The 27,650-nt window shown below is 43.9% G+C and overlaps 1 protein-coding gene across 2 annotated transcripts; it reads left to right on the top strand.

The window, feature by feature from the left end:
* On the top strand, positions 1-27,650 carry LOC106586420 (sterol 26-hydroxylase, mitochondrial). Of its 2 annotated transcripts, XM_045707421.2 has the most exons (10): positions 1-148; positions 2,145-2,232; positions 15,037-15,227; positions 19,213-19,412; positions 20,564-20,761; positions 23,613-23,776; positions 24,202-24,368; positions 24,699-24,780; positions 25,114-25,326; positions 26,215-27,650. In XM_045707421.2, exons 3-10 carry the CDS (start codon positions 15,169-15,171, stop codon positions 26,335-26,337), a joined length of 1,206 nt encoding a protein of 401 aa, XP_045563377.1. In that variant the 5' UTR covers positions 1-148; positions 2,145-2,232; positions 15,037-15,168; the 3' UTR covers positions 26,338-27,650. The 2 variants fall into 2 exon arrangements, with proteins under 2 accessions (XP_045563377.1, XP_014029129.3); XM_014173654.3 differs by lacking the exons at positions 1-148; positions 2,145-2,232 and adding an exon at positions 8,424-8,831.

Genomic DNA, 27,650 nt, shown 5'->3' with positions numbered 1-27,650 from the left:
TCCTGTCTTTGGAAAGTGCCTTGAACAGGCACAATGGATATCGATTGGATGATTCTTGGAAAGTGGCATCTTAGTTATATGGGTTTCTTAGTTGAGCAACATTTCAACTGTAACGATCGTCTGACAGAGGGGACCAAGATGCAGCGTGGTGAGTGTTCATATTGAAGTTTTAATAATACGAAACACTTGAACTTAAGAAGCAAAAGTATGGCTCCCAATCAGCGACAACGATGTACAGCTGTCCCTGATTGAGAGCCATACCAGGCCAAAACAAAGAAATACAAAAACATAGAAAAAAGCACATAGAATGCCCACCCTAGTCACACCCTGGCCTAACCAAAAGAGAACAAAAAACCTCTCTATGGCCAGGGCGTGACATCAACTTTAATTTCTTCTTCTTCAGACCTTAGTAGTACTTGTCATTTCTTTGTATCATGAATGGATAATGTCATAATTGTATTATTTAACTGATTGTAGTTAGAATGGATATTGGCTACTCCAGAAAACTGTGCATACAGTCTCTGTGTACAGTGAGGGAAAAAAGTATTTGATCCCCTGCTGATTTTGTACGTTTGCCCAGTGACAAAGAAATTATCAGTCTATAATTTTAATGGTAGGTTTATTTGAACAGTGAGAGACAGAATAACAACAACAAAATCTAGAAAAACGCATGTCAAAGATCTTCTAATTTGATTTGCATTTTATTGAGGGAATTAAGTATTTGACCCCTTTGCAAAACATGACTTAGCACTTGGTGGCAAAACCCTTGTTGGCAATCACAGAGGTCAGACGTTTCTCGTAGTTGGCCACCAGGTTTGCACACATCTCAGGAGGGATTTTGTCCCACTCCTCTTTGCAGATCTTCTCCAAGTCATTAAGGTTTCGAGGCTGATGTTTGGCAACTCGAACCTTTAGCTCCCTCCACAGATTTTCTATGGGATTAAGGTCTGGAGACTGGCTAGGCCACTCCAGGACCTTAATGTGCTTCTTCTTGAGCCACTCCTTTGTTGCCTTGGCCGTGTGTTTTGGGTCATTGTCATGCTGGAATACCCACCCACGACCCATTTTCAATGCCCTGGCTGAGGGAAGGAGGTTCTCACCAAAGATTTGAAGTTGTCCTGTCCCCTTAGCAGTTAAACACCCCCAAAGCATAATGTTCCCACCTCCATGTTTGACGGAGGGGATGGTGTTCTTGGGGTCATAAGCAGCATTCCTCCTCCTCCAAACACGACGAGTTGAGTTGATGCCAAAGAGCTCCATTTTGGTCTCATCTGACCACAACACTTTCACCCAGTTGTCCTCTGAATCATTCAGATGTTCATTGGCAAACTTCAGACGGGTATGTATATGTGCTTTCTTGAGCAGGGGGACCTTGCGGGTGCTGCAGGATTTCAGTCCTTCACGGCGTAGTGTGTTACCAATTGTTTTCTTGGTGACTATGGTCCCAGCTGCCTTGAGATCATTGACAAGATCCTCCTGTGTAGTTCTGGGCTGATTCCTCACCGTTCTCATGATCATTGCAACTCCACGAGGTGAGATCTTGTATGGAGCCCAAGGCGGAGGGATATTGACAGTTCTTTTGTGTTTTTTCCATTTGCGAATAATCGCATCAACTGTTGTCACCTTCTCACCAAGCTGCTTGACGATCGTCTTGTAGCCCATTCCAGCCTTGTGTAGGTCTACAATCTTGTCCCTGACATCCTTGAGGAGCTCTTTGGTCTTGGCCATGGTGGAGAGTTTGGAATCTGATTGATTGCTTCTGTGGACAGGTGTCTTTTATACACATAACAAACTGAGATTAGGAGCATTCCCTTTAAGAGTGTGCTCCTAATCTCAGCTCGTTACCTGTATAAAAGACACCTGGGAGCCAGAAATCTTTCTGATTGAGAGTGGGTCAAATACTTATTTCCCTCATTAAAATGCAAATCAATTTATAACATTTTTGACATGCGTTTTTCTGGATTTTTTGTTGTTATTCTGTCTCTCACTGTTAAAATTATAGACCGATCATTTCTTTGTCACTGGGCAAACGTACAAAATCAGCAGGGGATCAAATACTCTCTCTGCATTTCTCTCTCACTCTCTTTCTCTCTCCCTTCTCCCCTACCTCTGTCCCTCTGTCTCTCTTTCTCCTTTCTTCTCAGAAACTATGTGGGACCAACTACCCTGTCAGCATCTCCTTTATAGTGGTGAATGAGTTCTGTGAACGCTTCTCCTACTATGGCATGAAAGGTATAGTAACCTATAATTAAGAATGTTTCTCCTAACTAATAACCTAACTAAGAATATAATAAAGAATGGTTCTCCTAAGTAAGAACCTAACTAAGAACATTACTAAGAATGGTTCTCCTACAATGGCTTGAAAGATAGTTAACCTAACTAAGACACAAACAAGCGACATGAGCAGGCAAGTGCACATGTGAAAATGTTGAGTTTCCATCAACCTCGCGTAATAACGAATGTGACTATGTATATATTTATTTTGCCGTTAATGTATTTAAGACATATTTCGGCAAGTTAACCAAGTTTTTCTGGCTTAGCTAGCCATGTTAATGATGAGCTTACTAGCACCATTGGTAACTGCACTACAATGTCACTCTCGCTATTGCTAGCAGGTGATTTGCTAGCTGGTGGTTTATTGAAATATTAAGTGAGTGCTTATTTTCTTACTACCTTAAAAGGTTTATATAAAAAGGGTTGTACTTGTGCTCTGTATTTATGGACTAATATCACTTCAGATTGAGAGTATGTATCACTACTGTTTCTCCTATCTAAAATATATATTGTGTCCTACCTAACCAGTGAACGTGTGGCTGTGACAGTCATGTCAAAGCCTGTCATCACTGTTTGATATCTTTTACCTCAGGTATGCTTTTCTGTCACGACTTCTACCGAAGGTGGCTCCTCTCCCTGTTCGTGCGTGGCTCGGCGGCCATCGTCGCCGTCCTACTCGCTGCCACCGATCCCCTTTTCCTTTTTCGTTTGGTTTTGTCTGTCTTGTGTTGCACCTGTTTTGAGTTGAGTTCATTAGTGGGTTATTTAGTCTTATAACGGTTGTCATTGGGTAGAGAGGACCAAGGCGCAGCGGGTTGCATGTTCATCATTATATTTTATTAAATAAATGTGAACACAGAAAAACAAGAAAACAAAGAACGACAGACCGACAGTTTCACAGGCTAATACTTACAGCAGTGCGAAATACAACTACCCACAATTAACAAACCCAAACACATACCTATATATAGGACTCTCAATCAGAGGAAAATAGAAACACCTGCCTCCAATTGAGAGTCTACACCCAAACCTAAACATAGAAAAACTCAACTAGACAGAACGTAGAAAATACAACCTAGAACATACCCTACACCCAGAACTAACAAATCACACACCCTAAACACAACCAACCACCCCGAACCAACCAGAACAAATACCCTCTGCCACGTCCTGACCAAACTACAATACAAATAATACCTAAATACTGGTCAGGACGTGACAAGTCTTGCTGTTCTAGGTTGAGTTTTGTGCGGGATTGTTTCGTGTTACCTGTCGTGGGTTTGGGGGTTACGTATTTCTCTTTTTCTATTGTGGACTGGCGTTTTATTCTGGACTGCGTTCCGGCCCTTTTGGGGTGGACATTTTTGTCTGGTTGGGTTTTCCTTATTCATGCCTGTTCATGGTGGTTTGGACTATGGAAATAAAACGCTCTACTATTGCATATTTGGTCTCCTGCGCCTGACTTCACCCAACCACTCCTAGTGAGTACTGACAGAATCCCGCACCCGAATATTATGGAGTCATCAGGAGCAGACGCGCCCCACCCAACAATGGAGGAGCGTGTTGCTCAACATACCGCCATCCTACATCGTCTGGGGACCGCCATGGATCAAGTGTTGGCGAGAATGGAGAGATGGGAGAGGAGCGCTCTCCCTACCCCACCTTCCGCTGCTCTCCAACCTGCACCACCACCATCTCCGACGGCGCCCAGCCCCAGCGGGATTAGGCTTGCGCTCCCGAGGGAATACGATGGAACGGCTGCCGGGTGTAAGGTGTTCCTGCTCCAGTTGGAGCTTTACCTGGGGACCGTCCACCCGTCTCCCTCGGGAGAGGAGAGCGTCAACGTCCTCGTCTCCTGTCTTATGGGTAAAGCCCTGGAATGGGCCAACGTGGTCTGAGAGGGTCCGGATTCAACAAGGGACCATTACCCAGAGTTCACCCGTCGCTTCCAGGCTGTGTTCGACCATCCACCGGAGGGCAGAGCAGCAGGTGAACGGCTATTCCATCTAATGCAGGAGACGAGAAGCGAGCAGGACTTCGCACTGGAGTTCCGGACCCTGGCCGCTGGCGCGGGGTGGAATGACAGGGCCCTGATGGACCATTATAGGTGTAGCCTTAGAGAGGACGTCCGCAGGGAGCTGGCTTGTCGGGACACCACCCTAACTCTGGACCAACTCATCGACATGTCCATCAGATTGGACAACCTGCTGGCTGCTCGCGGGCGTCCTGATCGGGCCCTGTTCGTTCCATCTCCCAGCACTCCCGCTCTGACGCCCATGGAGCTAGGGGGTGCTGCTGCTAGGACGACTGGAGGAGGAGTCTCCTCCTGCACCAGCTGTGGTCGGAGCTGGAGGAGCTCGTCTGGGAGTCGAGAGGGCAGGCAGAGCACTACTTGGACACCTCAGGTGAGTCAGCACCAGGCTCACCCAGAGCTCCCTGTCGGCCATATGTATGTGTTGGTTTCTTTTCCCAAGTTTTCCCCTCATTCCCAGCATAAGGCGCTAGTCGATTCAGGCGCAGCTGGGAGTTTTATGGACCGTGGGTTCACGACTAAGTTAGGGATTCCTTTGGTTCAGTTGGACCAACTCTTCCCCGTGCACGCCTTAGATAGTCGACCACTTGGGTCAGGGCTGGTCAGGGAGGCCACAGTTCCACTGGTCATGGTAACGCAGGGGGGTCATGAGGAGCAGATTAGCCTCTTCCTCATTGATTCCCCTGCGTTTCCGGTGGTGCTGGGGGTTCCCTGGTTAGCTTATCACAATCCTAAAATGTTGTGAAGACAGAGGGCTCTTAAGGGGAGGTCAGAGGAGTGCTCGGGTAGATGTGTGGGAGTTTCCATCGGTGCGACTACGGTGTAGAGTCCAGACCAAGTCTCCACTGTGCGCATTCCCTCAGAATATGCCGATTTGGCTATCGCCTTCAGTAAAACGAAGGCGACTCAATTACCACCTCGTCGACGAGGAGATTGAGCGATAAACCTCCAGGTTAACGCTGCACTTCCCAGGAGTCACGTGTATCCCCTGTCACAGGAGGAGACGGTGGCTATGGAGACATACGTCACTGAGGCAGGGATACATTCGGCCATCCACGTCACCCGTCTCCTCGAGCTTCTTTTTTGTGAAGAAGAAGGAGGAAGGTTTGCATCCGTGCATTGACTATAGAGGTCTAAATTTCATCACAGTGGGATTCAGTTACCCGCTACCTCTCATCACCACGGCGGTGGAGTCATTTCACGGAGCACGCTTCTTCACAAAACTGGATCTCAGGAGCGCATATAATTTGGTGCGTATCCGAGATGGAGATGAGTGGAAGACCGCGTTTAGTACCACATCTTGCCATTATGAGTACCTCGTCATGCCGTATGGGTTGGAGAATGCTCCAGCCAGGTTCTCCGGGACCTGCACGGGCAGGGTGTGGTGGTGTACATCGATGACATTCTGATCTACTCCGCCACACGCGCCGCGCATGTGTCTCTAGTGCGTAAGGTGCTTGGGCGACTGTTGGAGCATGACCTGTATGTCAAGGCCGAGAAATTTGTGTTCTCCAAACAAGCCGTCTCTTTTCTGGGGTATCGCATTTCCACATCTGGGGTGGTGATGGAGTGTGACCGCATTTCGGCCGTGCGTAATTGGTCGACTCCGACCACGGTAAAGGAGGTGCAGCGGTTTTTAGGGTTTGCCAATTACTACCGGAGGTTTATCCGGGGTTTTGGGCAGGTGGCGGCTCCCATTACTTCACTGTTGAAGAGGGGGCCGGTGCGTTTGCGGTGGTCAGCGGTGGCGGACAGAGCTTTTGGATGTCTGAAGACTCGGTCTACCGATGCTCCCGTGCTGGCGCATCCGGACCCCTCTTTGCCATTCATAGTGGATTTTTTGCACAACTTTGGAAGTATGCTTGGGGTCAATGTCCGTTTGGAAGACCCATTTGCGACCAAGCTTTAACTTCCTGACTGATGTCTTGAGATGTTGCTTCAATATATCCACGTAATTTTCCTTCCCCATGACGCCATCTCTTTTGTGTAGTGCAGCAGTCCCACACCAAAGCACCCCGACAACATGATGCTGTACCCCTGTGCTTCATGGTTGGGATGGTGTTCTTTGGCTTGCAAGCCTCCCCCTTTTTCCTCCAAACATAACGATGGTCATTATGGTCAAACAGTTCTATTTTTGTTTCATCAGACCAGAGGAAAGTTCTCCAAAAAGTACGATCTTTGTCCCCATGTGTAGTTGCAAAGCGTAGTCTGGCTATTTTTATGGCAGTTTTGGAGCAGTGGCTTCTTCCTTGCTGTGCGGTGTTTCAAGTTATGTCGATATAGGACTCTTTTTACTGTGGATAGAGATACTTTTGTACCTGTTTCCTCCAGCATCTTCACAAGGTCCTTTGCTGTTGTTCTGGGATTGATTTGCACTTTTCGCACCAAAGTACATTTATCTCTAGGAGACAGAACGCGTCTCCTTCCTGAGCGGTATGACGGCTGCGTGGTCCCATGGTGTTTATACTTGCGTACTATTGTTTGTACAGATGAACGTGGTACCTTCAGGCATTTGGAAATTGCTCCCAAGGATGAACCAGAATTGTGGAGTCGTACAATTTTTTTCCCTGAGGTCTTGGCTGATTTCTTTTGGTTTTCCCATGATGTCAGGCAAAGAGGCACTGAGTTTGAAGGTAGGCCTTGAAGTACATCCACAGGTACACCTCCAATTGACTCATATGATGTCAATTAGCCTATCAGAAGCTTCTAAACCATGACATCGTTTTCTGGAATTTTCCAAGCTGTTTAAAGGCACAGTCAACTTAGCATATGTAAACTTCTGACCCACTGGAATTGTGATACAGTAAATTATAAGTGAAATAATCTGTCTGTAAACAATTGTTGGAAAAATTACTTGTGTCATGCACAAAGTAGATTTCCTAATCGACTTGCCAAAACTATAGTTTGTTAACAAGAAATATGTGGAGTGGTTGAAAAATTAGTTTTAATGACTCCAACCTAAGTGTCTGTAAAATTCCGACTTCAACTGTAAAAGGTGAAATAAAGCATTCTTTCCACTATTATTCTGACATTTCACATTTTTAAAATAAAATGGTGATCCTAACTGAAATAAGACATGGAATTTTTACTAGGATTAAATGTCAGGAATTGTGAAAAACTGAGTTTAAATGCATTTGGCTAAAGTGTATAAAGTGGCCTTCCCTGTAGCTCAGTTGGTAGAGCATGGTGTTTGCAACGCCAGGGTTGTGGGTTTGATTCCCATGGGGGGCCAGCACAGAAAAAAAAAAATATATATATATGAAATGTATGCATTCACTACTGTAAGTTGCTCTGGATAAGAGCGTCTGCTAAATGACTAAAATGTAAACTTCCAACTTCAACTGTATGCCAAGACTTGAAAATGGCTGTTGAACAATTATCAACAACCAACTTGAAAGAGCTTGAAGAATTTTTAAGAACAATGTGCAAATGTTGTAGAATCCAGGTGTGCAAAACTCTTAGAGATTTACCCGGAAAACTCACATCTGTAATTGCTGCCAAAGGTGATTAAAACACGTTGTCACGCTGGTATAAATTATTCAGGAGACAGGCGCAGGAATGCGTAATAGTTTTTTTAAAAATTGTACACAAATTACAGCATACCGTGTAAAGACACACATTCTTACAACAATAGCCTGTTCATGGTAGATATTTCAACCTATTGTATCTCTGTGTTTACAGGTCTATATTTCCAAGATGCATTAAGATACCCTAACACTGTTTGTTTTTTGTATTGACTACTTGTATTACAAATGTTAGAAATATCAGAGCTTCATATATTGGGTTATATGAGTTTATGTGTCTCTTTGTGTCTCATGGTTGGAGGGTGTGAGGTGTCACAGTATCTATCAATTTAACCACTTTTGCAGTTAAATATTTTTTTCACAATCATCCATTTCATAGATGGGAGACATTAGAGATGTGAAAAAAACATGATTGTGCTTTGTTCTACCTCTGGTAGGGGTATCTAAAAAAAAACTGAAGCCCCTTTGATGATTTATAGAGCTCTAGCCACTGACTGTAACCTTGGACTATAGGGAAAGGTTTCCTCTGGCAGTAAAGGGGAGTTCACATGGATAGCCGACAATAAACGGTATCAAAGTTCACTAGCGTTCTGAAAAATTAGGACAACAGTGGCAGTTGGATGGCTGGCTGCGCTCTCACTCAGTAGATAAAAACAAGTGGCCATTATAATAGGCAGGAGAACGCTGAGTCGTACGGATAAGAATAACAGACTACACTTTCCAGCAGTCGGAAGGACAGTTTATGCGTCAACATGTTTAGCAGATCTTTATTACAGATCGGACTGCGTGTTTGTACACAGGAGAATAGGAACTGGATTAAAAGAGTGACACCGACGTTAACCTACATTAGTGACAGGCGGCGCGATGCCTCTACCACTACCACTATCGTGAGGGATAACAATAAACAGAAAACTATAGATGATTTGGATGGGCCTAGTTTTCTGAGATCTTTATATTGGCTTTTCGGGAAAGGGTATTTTCAGACAACACATCAAATGCAAGTAAGTGCTGTAGAGTGTTATTACAGTGCATTGCGAAACCTAGCCGCGAGTGTTATACCACACTGGTTGCGTATTATTATGTCTAATCTCCTAGTCCGTGTGCCAGGGGTTCGGTCAGGTTGATTTGGGGTGGTGTGACGATGTTTCATAGTGATTTTCTTGAAGCTCTTTGTCCATAGAGTTAGAAAATGTATGATAGCAGTGTAGCAATGGCAGCTTTGTTTGATGGCTTTCATCCATTCCTCCCTCCCTCCATCCCTTTACATTTTCCAATAGGTATTTTATCTATTGGCAAACAACGTCAGTATACAACAAGTTATTTGTCATGTATAGTTTAATCGTATATAATTGAAAAGCTTAGATTCACAGCTATCCATTAGGCATATTTTTGCAATGTCCAGGTCAATAGACTTTGACCTTTGACCTCTAGGGTACATATCAGATGTACCCGTATAAATTGGTTAAAAAAAAAAAACTGATACATTTTACACTTGTTTGACAAGTGGTTCTGAACGGTCATGAAATTACCTTTCAAATTATATATAATAAAAACAACTTTGAAAGCACCACCTACAATTATTGTTTAAAAATAGCCCATATTGTGCATACATTTTTTTTGCCATAGAATTCCATGTAGTGGGAGAGCTACGTTTATGGATTGTAACTTTAGTGATAGAAGCACCAAATTGCACCCGCACAGCTAGAATAGGGTTTTAAAAATATTTGTAGATACACCACAGGATTCATGCATTAATCCCCGAGAAGCCTTTTTCTAATATGGCCTCCAAACAATTTAATGGAGTCTTATTGGATCAATTTCCCATGACCATAAATGTATGAAATATAATTGTATAATGCCCAATAAAATCATAAATGTTCACGGTGATTGATATAGAATACACAGCCAAATAAGATGGATGTGCCAGATATACTGTATAAAGATGTTAAATTATTCACAAAATTGTTCAAAGAATATGCCCAAATTGTTATCCAAATCACTGATTTCTGAAGATCCTTAATTGCAATATTTAATGAGATTTCACATGTATATATCAATTTGACATGCTTGAAGATTAAGATTAAGGATTAAATTAGATTAAGGATTAAATTAAGGCCATCTACACACAATACCCCATAAGGGAGAATTTTTTTTTTAAATACATATTTGCAAATTTAATGGAAATGAAATATATAAATATCTAATTTACATAAGTAAATCATCTTTGGCAGCGATTACAGCTGTGCGTTTTCTGGGTAAATCTCTAAGAGCTTTGCACACCTGGATTGTACAATATTTTCACAAGAAAAAAGAAATTCTTCAAGCTCTTTTAAATTGTTTGTTGATCATTGCTAGACAGCCATTTTCAAGTCTTGCCATTTTCAACTCTAACTATGCCACTTTCAATGTTGTCTTGGTAAGCAACTCCAGTGTATATTTGGCCTTGTGTTTTAGGTTAGTGTCCTGCTGAAAGGTGAATTTGGCTCCCAGTGTCTATTGGAAAGCAGACTGAACCAAGTTTTCCTATAGGATTTTGCCTGTGCTTCGCTCTATTCCATTTATTTTTATCCTAAAAAAACGTAATAGTCCTTGCCGATGACAAGCCTACTCATAACATGATGAGGCCATCACCATGATTTAAAATACAAAGAGTGGTACTCAGTGATGTGTTGTGTTGGATTTGCCCCAAACATAAAGCTTTGTATTCTGGACATTAAGCAAATTTCTTTGCTACATCCTTTGCAGTTTTACTTTGTGCCTTGTTGCAAACAGAATGTATGTTTTGGAATATTTTTATTCTGTACAGGCTTCCTCCTTTTCACTCTGTCATTTAGGTTAGTATTGTGGAGTAACTACAATGTTGTTGATCCATCCTCAGTTTTCTCCTATCACAGCCTGAAATTGTTTTAAAGTCACCATTGGCCTCATTGTGAAATTCCTAAGCGGTTTCCTTCCTCTCCAGCAACTGAGTTAGGAAGGACGCCATTATCTTTCTAGTGACTGGGTGTATTGATGCAACATCCAAAGTGTAATTAATAACTTCACCTTGCTCAAAGGGATATTCAATGTCTGCTTTTTTAAATTTAAGTTAGTCATAAGGTAGTCATTCAAAATTTCATGTTAAACATAGTCAATGCAACTTATTATGTGACTTGTTAAGCACATTTTTACTCCTGATGTAACGTTCGTCGTAAGGAGTGGACCAAAATGCAGCGGGTATATTTATCATCTTCTTTTTTATTGAAGGAAAAAACACTTAAACAAAACAAATGACGAAAACAGTCCCGTAAGGTGCACAGACTATACAGGAAACAACCACCTACAAACACAAGTGAAAACAAACACAACTAAATATGGCCTCCAATTAGAGACAACAACAACCAGCTTCCTCTAATTGGAGGTCATTGACAAAACTAACATAGAAATAGAAAGGCTAGATAAACACATAGAAATAGATAACCTAGAACATAAACCAAAAACCCCAAAACACACAAAACAAACACCCCCTGCCACGCCCTGACCAAACTACAATAACAAATAACCCCTTTTACTGGTCAGGACGTGACAGTACCCACCCCCCCCCCCCCCCCCCCCCCCAAAGGTGCAGACCCTGAATGCACCTCAAAACAAAAACCCCACAAAAATTAACCCCAACTTAAAGGGAGGGAAGGGAGGGTGGCCACCGTCAACAACAGCTCCCGTGCTACACCCCCCCCCAATCCTCCAACTACGGAGGTGGCTCTGGCTCCGGCCTTAGTCCCCATTCTAACCTGCCCACCCCCGCTGAAGGCTGATCCGTACTGATCCCATGTGGCTCAGTTGGTAGAGCATGTTTGCAACGCCAGGGTTGTGGGTTCGTTTCCCACGGGGGACCAGTACGGAGATTTCTTTTTATGAAATGTATGCATTCACTACTGTAAGTCACTCTGGATAAGAGCGTCTGCTAAATGACTAAAATGTAAATGTAAAGCTCAGGGCTGTAGACCACTGCTGAAGGCTCTGGGCTAAGATGCGTCGCTGGAGACCTCGGGCTGAAGTGCGTCGCTGGAGACCTCGGGCTGAGGTGCGTCGCTGGAGACCTCGGGCGGAGGTGCGTCGCTGGAGACCTCGGGCGGAGGTGCGTCGCTGGAGACCTCGGGCCGAGGTGCGTCGCTGGAGACCTCGGGCCGAGGAGCGTCTCTGCAGGCTCCGGACTGAGGGCCGTCTCTGCGGGCTCCGGACGGTGGGCCGTCTCTGCGGGCTCCGGACGGTGGGCCGTCTCTGCGGGCTCCGGACTGTGGGCCGTCTCTGCGGGCTGCGGACTGTGCACCGTTTCTGCGGGCTCCGGACTGTGGGCCGTCTCCGCGGGTTCCGGACTGTGGGCCGTCTCAGTCGGTTCCGGACTGTAGGCCATCTCTGTCGGTTCCGGACTGTTGGACATCGCTGGAAGCACTGGACGGGGAACTGTTGCCGGAAGCTCTGGACGGGGAACTGTCGCCGGAAGCTCTGGACGAGGAACTGTCGCCGGAAGCTCTGGACTGGGACTGCGTACTGAAGGCCTGATGCGTGGGGCTGGCTTAGGAGGCGCCAGACGAGTAACCCACACCACAGGGCTAGTGCGAGGAGCAGGAACAGGATGTACTGGACTGGGCAGGCGCGCTAGAGGCCTGATGCGTGGGGCTGGCTTTGGAGGCGCCAGAACAGTAACACGCATCACAGGGCTAGTGCGAGGAGCAGGAACAGGATACACTGGGTCTTGAAGACGCACTGGAGGTCTGAAGCGCACAGCCTGCACAACCCGTCCTGGCTGAGTTGTTACTGTAGCCCGGCACGGGCGGAGTGCTGGTGAACTGGGCTGTGCTGAGGAATGATGGCTGCCGTGCGTAGAGCAGGCGCAGGGTAGCCTGGGCCTAGGAGACGCACTGGTGGCCAGATGTGCTGAGCAGGCATACTCCTTCCTGGCTGGATGCCCACTCTAGCATGGCACTTGCGGGGGGCTGGTATCGACCACTCCGGACTGTGCGTGCAGATGGGCGAGACCGTGCTCACTTCCGCATAGCACGGTGCTCTCCACGCCAAACGCTTTCCATAATAAGCACGGGGAGTTGGCTCAGGGCTAACCCTTGGCCCAGCCAAACTACCCGTGTGCCCCCCCCAAAAAACTTTTGGGGGCTGCCTCCTCATACCTCCGTCGTTCTGCCTTAGCTGCCTCCAGTTCCTCCTTTGGTCGCCGGTACTCCCCAGCCTACCTCCAGGGTCCCTTTCCATCCAATATTTCCTCCCATGTCCACGACTCCAAGTAGCTCTCCTGCTGCTCCTTCCTCCGCTGCTTGGTCCTTCTTTGGTGGGTGGTTCTGTAACGTTCGTCGTAAGGAGTGGACCAAAATGCAGCGGGTATATTTATCATCTTCTTTTTTATTGAAGGAAAAAACACTTAAACAAAACAAACGACGAAAACAGTCCCGTAAGGTGCACAGACTATACAGGAAACAACCACCTACAAACACAAGTGAAAACAAACACAACTAAATATGGCCTCCAATTAGAGACAACAACAACCAGCTGCTTCTAATTGGAGGTCATTGACAAAACTAACATAGAAATAGAAAGGCTAGATAAAAACATAGAAATAGATAACCTAGAACATAAACCAAAAACCCCGAAACACACAAAACAAACACCCCCTGCCACACCCTGACCAAACTATAATAACAAATAACCCCTTTTACTGGTCAGAACGTGACACCTGAACTTATTTAGCCTTGCCATAACAAAGGGGTTGAATAGTTATTGACTCAAGACATTTCAGCTTTTCATTTTTAATTCATTTTAAAATAATTCTAAAAACATAATTCCACTTTGACATTATTGGGTATAGTGTGTAGGCCAGTGACACAACATCTCAATTTAATCATTTTTAAATTCAGGCTGTAACATAACAAAATGCGGAAAAAGTCAAAGGGTGTGAATACTTTCTGAAGGCACTGTATCACATTATTCCTGCCACACTGTAGAAAGCCATGCATGGGATTCCTGAAAAATGTATGTATGTACAGTAAGGGGAAAAAAGTATTTGATCCCCTGCTGATTTTGTATGTTTGCCCACTGACAAAGAAATTATCAGTCTATAATTTTAATGGTAGGCTTATTTGAACAGTGAGAGACAGAATAACAACAAAAAAATCCAGAAAAACGCATGTCAAAAATGTTATAAATTTATTTGCATTTTAATGAGGGAAATAAGTATTTGACCCCTCTGCAAAACATGACTTAGTACTTGGTGGCAAAACCCTTATTGGCCACCAGGTTTGCACACATCTCAGGAGGGATTTTGTCCCACTCCTCTTTGCAGATCTTCTCCAAGTCATTAAGGTTTCGAGGCTGACGTTTGGCAACTCGAACCTTCAGCTCCCTCCACAGATTTTCTATGGGATTAAGGTCTGGAGACTGACTAGGCCACTCCAGGACCTTAATGTGCTTCTTCTTGAGCCACTCCTTTGTTGCCTTGGCCGTGTGTTTTGGGTCATTGTCATGCTGGAATACCCATCCACGACCCATTTTCAATGCCCTGGCTGAGGGAAGAAGGTTCTCACCCAAGATTTGACGGTACATGGCCCCGTCCATCGTCCCTTTGATAAGGTGAAGTTGTCCTGTCCCCTTAGCAGAAAAACACCCCCAAAGCATAATGTTTCCACCTCCATGTTTGACGGTGGGGATGGTGTTCTTGGGGTCATTGGCAGCATTCCACCTCCTCCAAACATGGCGAGTTGAGCTGATGCCAAAAGCTCCATTTTGGTCTCATCTGACCACAACACCTTCACCGAGTTGTCCTCTGAATCATTCAGATGTTCATTGGCAAATTTCAGACGGGCATGTATATGTGCTTTCTTGAGCAGGGGGACCTTGCGGGCGCTGCAGGATTTCAGTCCTTCACGTAGTAGGGTGTTACCAATTGTTTTCTTGGTGACTATGGTCCCAGCTGTCTTGAGATCATTGACAAGATCCTCCCGTGTAGTTCTGGGCTGATTCCTCACCGTTCTCACGGTCATTGCAACTCCATGAGGTGAGATCTTGCATGGAGCCCCAGGACTATTATGTCTTGCTGTACTTTCCAGAAGAGCCAGATGTGCCATGCATGCACTCATTTATCAAAACCATTCCATAAAATTGTTTTGCATTTACTGTAGGCATCACGCTGCAATTATGCTCTTCTCCCCCCTCCCCCAGATTGAACACAGCAAGATCTATGGCCCTCTGTGGAAGTCAAATTACGGGCCCTTGGTGATAGTGAACGTGGCCAGTGCTGAGCTGATTGAGCAGGTGTTGAGACAGGAGGGCCGCCATCCCACCCGCACGGACATGCCCCACTGGAGGAGTTACCGCGAGCTGAGGAACCACGCCTATGGGCCCCTCACAGAGTGAGTAGACAGTGGAAACCCAGTCCCAGGCCCTTTCATTGTAGTCTGATCCCAGATCTGTTTGTGCGGCCGTGCCAACTACAATGGTCATGACAAGGGCCATACACTCTTAGAAAAAAAGGTGCTATCTAGAACCAAAAAGTTATTTGGCTGTCCCAATAGGAGAATCCTTTGAAGAACCCTTTTTGGTTCCATGTAGAATGCTTTTGGTTTCAGGTAGAAACCTTTTGGCTTCCATGTAGAACCCTTTCCACAGAGGTTCTACCTGGAACCAAAAAGTGTTTTCCCATGGGGACTGCAGAAGAACCATTTTGGAACTCTTTGTTTTAAGAGTGTAGGAGCTGGCTATACAGTACAATCTAGGATCAGGCTACTGTCATTGCACAGACAGGATATTTAGTATTTAGCATTTTAGTATTTTATTACGATCCCATAAAGCTTCAGATACTCTTCCTGGAGTCCAAACAAAACATAAAACATTACATAATACATAACATGAATAGACAAGGACAGAACTACATCTTTTTTTATACGTGCTTTCCTACATTTACAGTGAAGTCAGAAGTTTTCATACACTTAGGTTGGAGTCATTAGAACTCGTTTTTCAACCACTCCACAAATGTCTTATTAACAAACTATAGTTTTGGCAAGTCGGTTAGGACATCTACTTAGTGCATGACACAAGTAATTTTTCCAACAATTGTTGACAGACAGATTATTTCACTTATAATTCACTGCATCACAATTCCAGTGGGTCAGAAGTTTAGATACACTAATTTGACTGTGCCTTTAAACAACTTGGAAAATTCCAGAAAATGATGTCATGGCTGTAGAAGCTTCTGATAGGCTAATTTACATTATTTGAGTCAATTTGAGGTGTACCTGTGGATGTATTTCAAGGTCTACCTTCAAACTCAGTGCCTCTTTGCTTGACATCATGGGAAAATCAAAAGAAATCAGCCCAGACCTCAGAAAAAAAATTGTAGACCTCCACAAGTCCGGTTCATCCTTGGGAGCAATTTCCAAATGCCTGAAGGTACCACGTTCATCTGTACAAACAATAGTACGCAAGTATAAACACCATGGGACCACGCAGCCGTCATACCGCTCAGGAAGGAGACGCGTTTTGTCTCCTAGAGATAAACGTACTTTGGTGTGAAAAGTGCAAATCAATCCCAGAACAACAGCAAAGGACCTTGTGAAAATGCTGGAGGAAACAGGTACAAAAGTATCCATATCCACAGTAAAGCGAGTCCTATATCGACATAACCTGAAAGGCCGCACAGCAAGGAAGAAGCCACTTCTCCAAAACCACCATTAAAAAGCCAGACTACGGTTTGCAACTGCACATGGGGACAAAGATCATACTTTTTGGAGAAATGTCCTCTGGTCTGATGAAACAAAAATAGAACTGTTTGGCCATAATGACCATCATTATGTTTGGAGGAAAAAGGGGGAGGCTTGCAAGCCGAAGAACACCATCCCAACCGTGAAGCGCGGGGGTGGCAGCATCATGTTGTGGGGGTGCTTTGGTGCAGGACGGACTGGTGCACTTCACAAAATAGATGGCATCATGAGGCAGGAAAATTATGTGGCTCTATTGAAGCAACATCTCAAGACATCAGTCAGGAAGTTAGAGCTCGGTCGCAAATGGGTCTTCCAAATGGACATTGACCCCAAGCATACTTCCAAAGTTGTGGCAAAATGGCTTAAGGACAACAAAGTCAAGGTATTGGAGTGGCCATCACAAAGCCCTGACCTCAATCCCATAGAACATTTGTGGGCAGAACTGAAATAGCATGTGCGAGGAAGGAGGCCTACAAACCTGACTCAGCCTCACCAGCTCTGTCAGGAGGAGTGGGCCAAAATTCACCCAACTTATTGCGGGAAGCTTGTGGAAGGCTAACCGAAATGTTTGACTCAAGTTAAACAATTTAATGGCAATACTACCAAATACTAATTGAGTGTATGTAAACTTCTGACCCACTGGGAATAGCTGAAATATATAATTCTCTCTGCTATTATTCTGACATTTCACATTCTTAAAATAAAGTGGTGATCCTAACTGATTTTTACTAGGATTAAATGTCAGGAATTGTGAAAAATGTTTTTGGCTAAGGTTTATGTTAACTTCCGACTTCAATTGTATATAAATGTATTTTGCAGTTTTTTATTTTCAATACATTTGCTAAAGTTCCTAAAATCTTGTTTTCGCTTTGTCATTATGGGGTGTTATGTGTAGATTGGTGAGGGGGGAAAAAAACGATTTAAAACATTTTAGAATAAGGCTGTATCGTAACAAAATGTGGAAAAAGTCAAGGGGTCTGAATACTTTCCAAGTGCACTGTAGGTAACAACTCAAGGACAGAACTACTTACCTACATTTAAAATAAGAATACACACTTCATACCCTTAAGCCTAACAATCATACATCAATAATACTTTGATTTACTGAGGCAGGACCTGAAATTCTAATGTCACTTCACCAATGTTCTTTAAACAACCTGAGAGATTCTCAAGACATTAGCTTGTCAGTGAGCTGAGCAGACTATCATATCATACGGAGCATGACTGAAATCCTTACTCTACTGAGGCTTTGCTTACAATTACTTTCTCTGAGCAGGCTCTAATATCCTAATGCTAAGGGCACACCTTATCTTGAACTTCAGCCCAAATACCAGATATTCTCAGGAGGGAGATGCTACAAGCTATTTAGGTCAGAGGCGCTGTGCTGTGATGTGCTGTTTTACTTGTTTTTTAAAGCAAATTTTGCTGCTTTGGCTGCTTGCTTGAGTGATTTGAGATTGCAAGGAGTTTAATGTTATCATGGCTCTATACATTACTGTGTGTTGTCTTGAATTCGTTTTGGTTATTGGGACTGGGAAGAGTCTTCTGGTTGCAAGTCTTGTGGAGTATGAATGTCACTCCACTGGTATGTAGTTATTCCTGTGTTGCTTGTCCCAACACCACAGTGAAATATCAGTGTTGTAGTAGGAACATGCACAAGAGAATGCGCAAGAATTTGACAAGCACAAACACTTGAACCATGGGCTGCATACAGAGCCTAGATGAGCCAGACTGTACATGAAACACAAAACCTAGGACATAAAACCTCAGCATGATCCATCATGTCGTGCTTGAACCAGTGTTGTAGTAGCAAAGGATTGTGGTGCATCTGGGGGATTGGTTAAAGAGATTTTCTGGTACTTCTGAATACTTTTTAGCCAGTAGTTCTGAAAGTAGCGTTCACAAGCCAAAAGGGGTCCCTGAAAAATAGCGTACTACGTCACATATTTTCAGATATGCGCACCATGTCATTGCTCTCTCTCCCGCTCTGCTGTGTGTGCATCTTGCTAGTTGTCACTCAAATGCCGAAGGGCTAAGGCTCATTGGCTAGAACTCAAATCGCTAGGGGCTGGCCCACGTGGGACCACATTTCAGGAAAAAGGCGCAGCACTGCTTTCAGAAAAACAGTTGCTTTCAAACTAGGGATTTTGTGGCTAAATGAGGTAAAATAGTTATTCTGGTCATAGATTATGCATGTACGAACCCATTGACACATCCAGCACAAATCGATTGTGTCACTTTTTGCACACAACAATATGTCAGTGGTACATCACTCTGTCACAAGTTGTCACAACAAGTTGAAATAACAGGTAAAGTGGCGTAAAGTGTTTGTTTTCAGTGAATTTATCTAAATCACAAAGCTCATCTGCATTTCCTGTGGTGTGGAAAATTCTAGGCAACAAAAGAGTGATCAAATTAAGATCCTACCTCTGTACATAACAAGTTGTCTAAGGTAGAAATGTTAGATTAAATGGAAATGGAGCTCAGTTAAAATGGAAAACAGCACACATCAGAGGGTCTGCCTACCTATGGGTGTTTTGCATGTTCTCTCTGAAACAGTGCTTCTTTGTTTCAAATTACTATACAATACATCTCTTCTCCATGTTAAAGCATGATTCTGTTTGTGTCTATACTACAGGATGGGTGCTCAGTGGCAGCGGATCAGGAGTATCCTGAACCCGCGGATGCTGAAGCCCAAGCATGTCTCAGCCTACACCAACGCCATCAATGACGTGGTTACAGACTTCATAGACAAGGTGGCATGGCTCAGGGAGACCAAGGGAGAAGGGGTCATGGTGAACGACCTGGCTGGAGAACTCTACAAGTTCGCCTTTGAAGGTTAATTAACAGAGGAAATGACTGTCTGTAATAATTTTCTAGTCCCCATCAGATTAAAATCTGGACCTCTAAGCCAATTCTACTGCTTTTTAAAAATGATTCCGTTCTAATCAGGGACCTAGGACACCAAGGGGGTGCAATTAATTATACGGTTGAACAGAGCCAGAAATAGTCCAGACCTCGTAGGGTAAGATTTGAATACCCCTGGTCTAGTCATTAGAAAGGAAAATCTTAGAACAATCGAGGAACTGATATCTGCTTCATGAAGTATAAAAAGCTGTCCTCATCATGATCTTATAATTATGTCATTTTGACGCTACGTTCTGGCACAGGTGCACGTGTTTCTGTGTCTTTGGTATCGGTTTTCTGTGAATTGGGAGAAACGTGTGAATGTGAAAGAACAAGGTGCATTGTGAGGGTTGTGGACGGCTATATCTGTTAGAAAGTGATGACCTTGAAGTAATTGCATAGTGATCTTTAGCCTTGGTAGTTGAGTAGATACTGAGTAGCTGATCGTTTTACTACCTTGTTAGGTAGGCAGTTCTTATTATAATTTTGAAGGACATCGTATTCATTTGGTCAAGGGCAGTAGAGATGAAAAATGTCTATCTGGATGTTCTAGATCACGAGTCAAACTCATTCCACGGAGGGCAGAGTGTCTGTGGGCTTTTTCTCCTCCCTTGTACTTGATTGATGAATTAAGGTAATTAATTAGTGAAGAACTTCCCTCACCTGGTTGTCTAGGAATTAATTGAAAGGAAAACCCAAAAATCCCAGACACAAGGCCCTCCATGGAATGAGTTTGACACCCCTGTACTCGATACGAACTATGGTCTTTGCTCGCATATCGCGATTGTATGATGTGACATAATCATCGTCATACACTCTGTAAACTGCCATCCTGATGCTGTAATGTACCCTTTAACCTCACATAATGTCATCATACTCATGACATGGTCCTAAAGAAACAAACAAGTAATTCATAGGTTATAACTGTGTAATTACCATTTTACCATGCACTTTCTAAGTTAATAGCTGCTTATTTCTCTACCGGCATTGAATTTGATGCCTTTGGATATCAATAAAGTATAGATCTATCTAATCTATATACAATTAAATAAACTGCTACCGTTGTTTGTCTCTGTCCTCAGGGATCTGTTCTGTGCTGTTTGAGACCCGTATGGGCTGTCTGAATGAGGAGGTTCCTGAAGAGACCCAGAAGTTCATTGTTTCAGTAGGAGAGATGTTTCGCCTCTCCCCCATCATCGTTCTCTTCCCCAAGTCCACCTGGCCATACCTCCCCTTCTGGAAACATTTTGTGGCTGTCTGGGATCACCTCTTCAAAGTTGGTGAGTGATCCAGAAGCCATTATTTCCAGAATGAATCATGCTATGTTTCACAATTGCGCAGATATTAGTTTTGCATCACATGCTCCATCGCATATAGAAAATAGTTAAAAAAGTTACAGTAAAACTTCACAACATAACACATCATCACATAGCCATGAACTTAAGTAACCTCTACTACATGCAAGCAAGTGAGGGGTGGGATGTAGGGTATATTTGGAGGGCACTCACTTGTTTCGCATGTGAAACATGCAAATGGTACAATGTGTTAATGTTGTTGATGTTATATTACATCATCAGCACACTTTCCGATGTTGGCACTAAGACCGCTCTCAACCAGCTGTAAATGGCCATAATCAAAGAAGAAAATGCACATTCAGAGGCAGTGTTTCTCGTGGCCAGTGAATTTAATGCAGGGAAACTAAAATCTGCTTTACGTCATTTTACCAGCATGTCACCTTTGCAACTATAGGTGACAATACTCTAGATGACCTTTACTCCACACATAGAAATGCACACAATACCTTCCCTCGCTCTCCCTTTGGCAAATCAGACCATAACTCTATCCTCCTGCTTCCTACTTACAAGCAAAAACTCAAACAGGAAGTACTAGTGACATGCTCAATACGGAAGAAGAGGTTCAATGAAGCGGATGCTAAGCTACAGGACTGTTTCGCTAGCACAAACTGGAATATTTTATGGGATTTATCCAATAACATTGAGGTGTTTACCACATCAGTCACCGGCTTCATTAATAAGTTCATCAACAACATCATCCCCACAGTGACCGTGCGTACATACTTCAAACAGAAGCCATGGATTACAGGCAACATCCGCACTAAGCTAAAGACTAGAGCTGCCGCTTTCAAGGAGCGGGACACTAATCTGGATGCTTATAAGAAATCCCGCGAACACCTCCGACAAGCCATCAAACAGGAAAAACATCAATACAGGACTAAGATCGAATCCTACTATGCCTGTAGCGGGGCTTGCAAACTATCACGGATTACAAAGGGAAACCCAGCCACAAGCTGTCCAGCGATGCGAGCCTACCAGATATGCTACATGCCTTCTATGTTCACTTCATGGCAAGCAACACTGAACCATGCATAAGAGCATGGTTCAGATGACTGTGTGATCTTGCTCTCTGTAGCCGATGTGAGTAAGACCTTTAAATAGGCCCCTCAGGGGTGTGTGCTTAGTCCCCCTCTGTACTCCATTTTCACCCATGACTGCGTGGCTGCGCACGACTCCAACACCATTATCAAGTGTTCTGATGACACAATGGTGGTAGGACTGATCACTGACAACGATGAGGCAGCCTATAGGGAGGAGGTCAGAGACCTGGCAATGTGGTGCCAGGACAACAACCTCTTCCTCAATGTCAGCAAGACAAAGGAGCTTATCGTGGACTACAGGCAATGGAGGGGCGAGCACGCCCCCATCCACATCGACAGGGCTGTAGTGATCTTCTGAAAGTCCTACAGCTGCACCATTGAGAGCATCTTGACTGGCTGCCTCACCGTTTGGTACGGCAACTGCAAGGCACCCGACCGTAAGGTGCTACAGAGGGTGGTGACATCACTGGGGCCAAGCTCCCAGCCATCCAGGACCTTTATACCAGGCGGTGTCAGAGAGAGGCCTAGAAAATGGTCAATGACTCCAGCCAACCAAGCCATATTCTGTTCTCCTATCTACCGCACAGCAAGCGATACCAGTGCACTGACTTTGGAACCAACAGGACCCTGAACAGCATTATACCCCAAAGCCACCAGACTGCTAAACAAGACTGCTAAATAGCTAATTAAATGGCTTCCCGCTGCTGCTACTGTCTATTGGCTATCCTGTTGCCTAGTAAGTTTAACCCTACCTAAATGTACATAGCTACCCCTGCACATCGACTCGGTACTGGTACTCCCTGTATATAGCCATGTTAATTTTTACTCGTTATTGTTATTCACTGTGTATTTATTCCTTGTGTCACTGTTTACATTTGTTTTTAATCTTTAACTCTGTGCTGTTGAAAAAGGACCAGTAAGTAAGCATTTCACCGTTAATCTACACCGTGTTTACAAAGCATGTAACATAACATTTGATTTGATTTCTCATGTAAAAGGAGTGAGTGCCCTCACATACCCTACAATACTGTCTCCTTTAGTTTCAGCAGAGGTTTCAAAAGTTCAATGGCTGTGTTTCAGCTCTAAGCAAATCAAACAGGTGCACTGCTCCTGGCAAGAAACTTGCCCCAATAAGCAAAGTTCACTCTGACAATCCTTGGCTTGTTGGGTTGAGCTCAGGGTGCTTTGACAGGCTAAGTCATATTACATTGTAGTATATCGCCATCTAGTGGCAGATATCCTACATGAGCAAAAATAACATCCCATCATGACTCAGGTCCATAGCGAGGGTGAAGTCTTTCCTCGGTTATTCGCTTCCTCTCCTTGCCTCCTCCTCAGAACATCAGAGGGAAGTGAGTGGGGAGAAGAACATCCAATGCCCTTCTCGCTCTTGTTTGAGAAGAAGGCAAGGATAGAGGATGCAAGTGTAAAGGATGTCACGCTGCTTGCTTAGCCAGTCCTACTTTCTCCTGATTCAGCTCATACTGAGGCTTAAACACAGGACCTCTCACTTGCAAACACCTGTAACTGCCCTCCTGAAGCGTCTTACCCAGTTGTGCCACCGAAAAGCAAGCTATTCTGCAGAGCAAGTGGGACACTTCAGGCTGAATTTGAGTTTCACAGATCCCTATCTGCTACACAAGGAATTGAGAAAAGACTTGAGATTCACCCTAAGCATCTATATTGTCTTTGTGCTGGTTGCTATATCCTCTGACCTCTGCTCTCTCCCCATGCAGCAGAGGAGCAGGTGCGTCAGAAGATGGAGGAGATCCAGGAGAGGGTGCGCCTGGGCCAGCCGGTGCAGGGAGAGTACCTCACACACCTCCTTGTCAGCGAACAGATGTCTGTCACTGAGATACTGGGCTCCATCACTGAGCTACTGCTGGCTGGGGTCGACACGGTGTGTGTGTGTGTGTGTCTGTGTGTCTGTGTGTGTGTGTGTGTGTGTGTGTGTGTGTGTGTGTGTGTGTGTGTGTGTGTGTGTGTGTGTGTGTGTGTGTGTGTGTGTGTGTGTGTGTGTGTGTGTGTGTGTGTGTGTGTGTGTGTGTGTGTGTGTGTGTGTGTGTGTGTGTGTGTGTGAAAATACCAGTGAGGAGCTGTTTCACAGTAGGGTGGAAACAGGTGGGGAAAGAGGTGATGGCCTGGTGGGGGGCATTTTTTTCTTAATTTCAGCCACTTTAGATTGTGATTTGCTGAATGAACGTTTGCAACATAACCACATTAGCTAACTTTGTCATGTACAGTTACAACAACAGCATAACAGTATCCGTGCAATATTATTAGCTCACAACCTATTCTTATTGTAATTGTTTTTGTATCCTCCAGACGTCCAACACCATCTCGTGGTCTCTGTACCACATGGCCCTGGAGCCAGAGATCCAGGAGAAGCTGTACCAGGAAGTGATCAGTGTCTGCCCGGGGGACAAGGTGCCTACCAGTGATGACATTGCCAGAATGCCCTGGCTTAAGACAGTTGTCAGGGAGACACTACGGTATGTTATTAGTCATCTGTCATCCCCACTCAGGTCATTTTCAGTAAATTCACTAATTAATAAAATGAATAATGGGTTATTAAAGTTATTATATTCATAATGAGGTCTTCATAATGAATTATAATGAGTTGTTAAATTCATTATACGCCAATGTGCTTATGTGTAGTTTTTTTAATCATTTATTTCTTGTTAATTAGTCAAATTAGTCAATCCCTTTCTCTCTCGAAGATGTACCACATAGCGCTATATTTTAGCATTTTACTCTGCAGTCGAAACTAACTCCACTACACTCTCTACTCCTAGTGACTTTCTTGTATTCTCCCTCCTCAGGATGTACCCAGTAGTACCAGGAAATGCCCGCATCAATGTGGAAAATGAGATAGTTGTGGGGGACCACCTCTTCCCCAAAAATGTGAGTTTTACTTTTGTCATCTTGTACTGTTGGAAATGGTTGCTATTGGGGAATTTAATTACTTTTCTTTTCATCCTGTATGTAGAGGAGATCCCGATCACACTTGTCTATTCAGTTTTATCCAGAGATATACATGCACTTTCACCATTCAATATTTTATTTAGTTGAAATCCAGGGTAGAGTTTTGGTTTGTCAATATCTCTCATACCAAACAATTATACAGTATACCACTAATCAGAGTTAGAGAGCGGCTATGTTTGACTGTTCTCCTCTCTTCTCTTCTCTCCCTCCATCCCTTCTCTCTCCTCCTTTCTTTCCATCTCTCTGTTCCAGACCCTGTTCCACCTGTGTCACTATGCCGTGTCCTATGACCAGACAGTGTTCCCGGAGCCCCATGCCTTCCTGCCAGAGCGCTGGCTCCGTGGGGGCCGGGGGGAAGATAAGAAGAACCAGCACCCCTTCGGCTCAGTGCCCTTCGGTTTTGGGGTCCGGGCCTGCCTGGGCCGGAGGGTGGCCGAGCTGGAGATGTACCTCATCCTCTCAAGGGTAAGACTTCCAGGCCTGTTCTGTAGTTGTATAGTACTGTTATAGCATCAGCTACCCCTGCAGTAGCTACCCTTCATCAAACAGCATTCTTCTGTTGTTATGTAGGACTGTAATAGTAGCTAGGGATGCTGACCACTTGTTACAAAGCTAGATTTTCTGCATCTGGTAATGGTCAGGGGTCAATACAGCATCCTCTGTCTGTAATACATTTCCAACACCAATTTTCATATTTCATTTGACAGTGACTCTAGAGGGTTGAGAGGTTAAAGCTACAGTAAGTTTAACCAACTGTTTAGCCCCAAAACCAGGACATTGATTAAGTTAGTTAGTGTTGCTGTAGTCTGTAGTAACAGTCTTGTAGAATCTGGTTCAACTTGTTGTGGTGTTCCACTGTTAGCTTTGGCATTGGAAGGAAAACATGGCACACCAGACCTTCACCTTTGGTCTGATTCATCCCATCTGGATACATGGTGATACCATGAATCTGTCTGTCGGCAAAGAATATGTAATCATTAACTTAACTTGGATTGTTGGAAGGAAGGAGTTCAAACCTCCAGCCTTTAAGATCCTGTATAGTGTTCTCATATGTTTTATTGATTCAGAGACACAGTTCAATAATAGGATAAAACAAGGACTTTCTCATGATCTATTTACTGTAAATGTTTCAACTGTCACGACACATTGTGATAAAACATTGTCATTAATTTCCCAATTAGGAGAGTTCATATTTCTAGGTTATTGTGCAATTCATGAGTTTTTGTTTTTGTTCCTTTTATCTATTATGTACAGTATATATCTTTCCATTGAACACGTGGATAGCTGATATTCTCTCAGACTAGGACAATAACATACTAATGTCAACGTGTTTTCCTCTCTCTGTCCTCCCAGTTGATAAAACACTATGAAATACGTGCAGATCCTGCCGGAGCCACAGTTAAGCCAATCACAAGAACCCTTCTTGTCCCTGCTACCCCAATCAACCTACAGTTTATTAATAGGACAGTCCAGTAGCAAGAGGAACCAATGGCAGTGGAAGGAATGTCACTATGAACCACATTAGTATCAAAGATTGTATATTATATTGACAAGATAGACAAGTGACCGCTGTGCCAATGGAAATATATGTCCTCAAAGATGAAGGAGGAAACCAGATCAGGTGAGGGCATTCTAGCCAATGAAAGGGCAGATATGTGTGTAAACAACAGGCCAAAGAGATAGATAGAAGACTCATCTTTGTATCTGTGCTATTATATATATTTTTTTGTTAATTTTTTTACCCCTTTTTCTCCCCAATTTCGTGGTATCTAATTGGTATTTACAGTCTTGTCTCATCGCTGCAACACCCGTACGGACTCGGGAGAGGCGAAGGTCGAGAGCCGTGCGTCCTCCGAAACACAACCCAACCAAGTTGCACTGCTTGTTGACACAATGCCCACTTAATCCGGAAGCCAGCCGCACCAATGTGTCGGAGGAAACACCGTACACCTGGCTACCTTGTCAGCGTGCACTGCGCCCGGCCCGCCACAGGAGTCGCTGGTGCGCGATGGGACAAGGACATCCCTGCCGGCCAAACCCTCCCCTAACCCGGACGACACTGGGCCAATTGTGCGCCACTCCATGAGTCTCCCGGTCGCGGCCGGCTGCGACAGAGCATGGACTCCCAACTCATATGAATTCACACCCAATTGACTACTTTAAAATGGTGGAAGCCCTCAAAGGCAATGTCCATGCTAAAGCGTATAATATATGCCAAAGCATATATCCATGATGAGTCCTCTATCTATCTCTATGACACAGGCACAACTCAAAGTAGCCCGAAATGCCAAATGCACTTATATCAGTGCATTTGTAACAACCTAAGCATCAAGAAACATATATTTAATCAAATAAGCATCAATTAGCAATAAAACATTTTGATGACCAAATTAGACACTGATTGGCCTCCATACAAACATTCCTTACTTTGTGTGCTTATTTTCATGGACAGATTTTGTGTAACATCATGACCACAAGACAGCAAGACCACAGTAAGACCCTGTTGTTGACAGTGTGTTCTCATTATTTTAACATTTATTTCTGTAGATAGGTTTTGTTTAATTTAACAACTGTCTTGCTCTAGGTGAGGCTATGTGTTATTTGTTGCTAGTAAACACTGTTTAATTTGTATGTTCTTTTTAAAAGTTATATGATTTTAAAATGTATTTTATGTAATATGACAATGCACTTAATATTATAGATGTATAATTACCTACAAAGTTATGCTGTTGATTCAGTACTGAAGACGTTCTAAATGAATGTAACACAATAAAATTGCCTTTTAGACA

This window comes from Salmo salar, chromosome 25 (assembly GCF_965601325.2).
Source record: "Salmo salar chromosome 25, fSalSal1, whole genome shotgun sequence".
In the NCBI taxonomy this organism is placed as follows: domain Eukaryota; kingdom Metazoa; phylum Chordata; class Actinopteri; order Salmoniformes; family Salmonidae; genus Salmo; species Salmo salar.
This window is presented reverse-complemented; position numbering and strand designations above follow the sequence as displayed.

Coding starts and splice junctions, on each gene's coding strand:
- LOC106586420 (XM_014173654.3), top strand. CDS start 8,583: ATGTTTAGCAGATCTTTATTACAGATCGGACTGCGTGTTTGTACACAG. Junction 15,228..19,212: donor GCCTATGGGCCCCTCACAGA/GTGAGTAGACAG, acceptor TCTATACTACAG/GATGGGTGCTCAGTGGCAGC. Junction 24,369..24,698: donor GTTGTCAGGGAGACACTACG/GTATGTTATTAG, acceptor CTCCCTCCTCAG/GATGTACCCAGTAGTACCAG.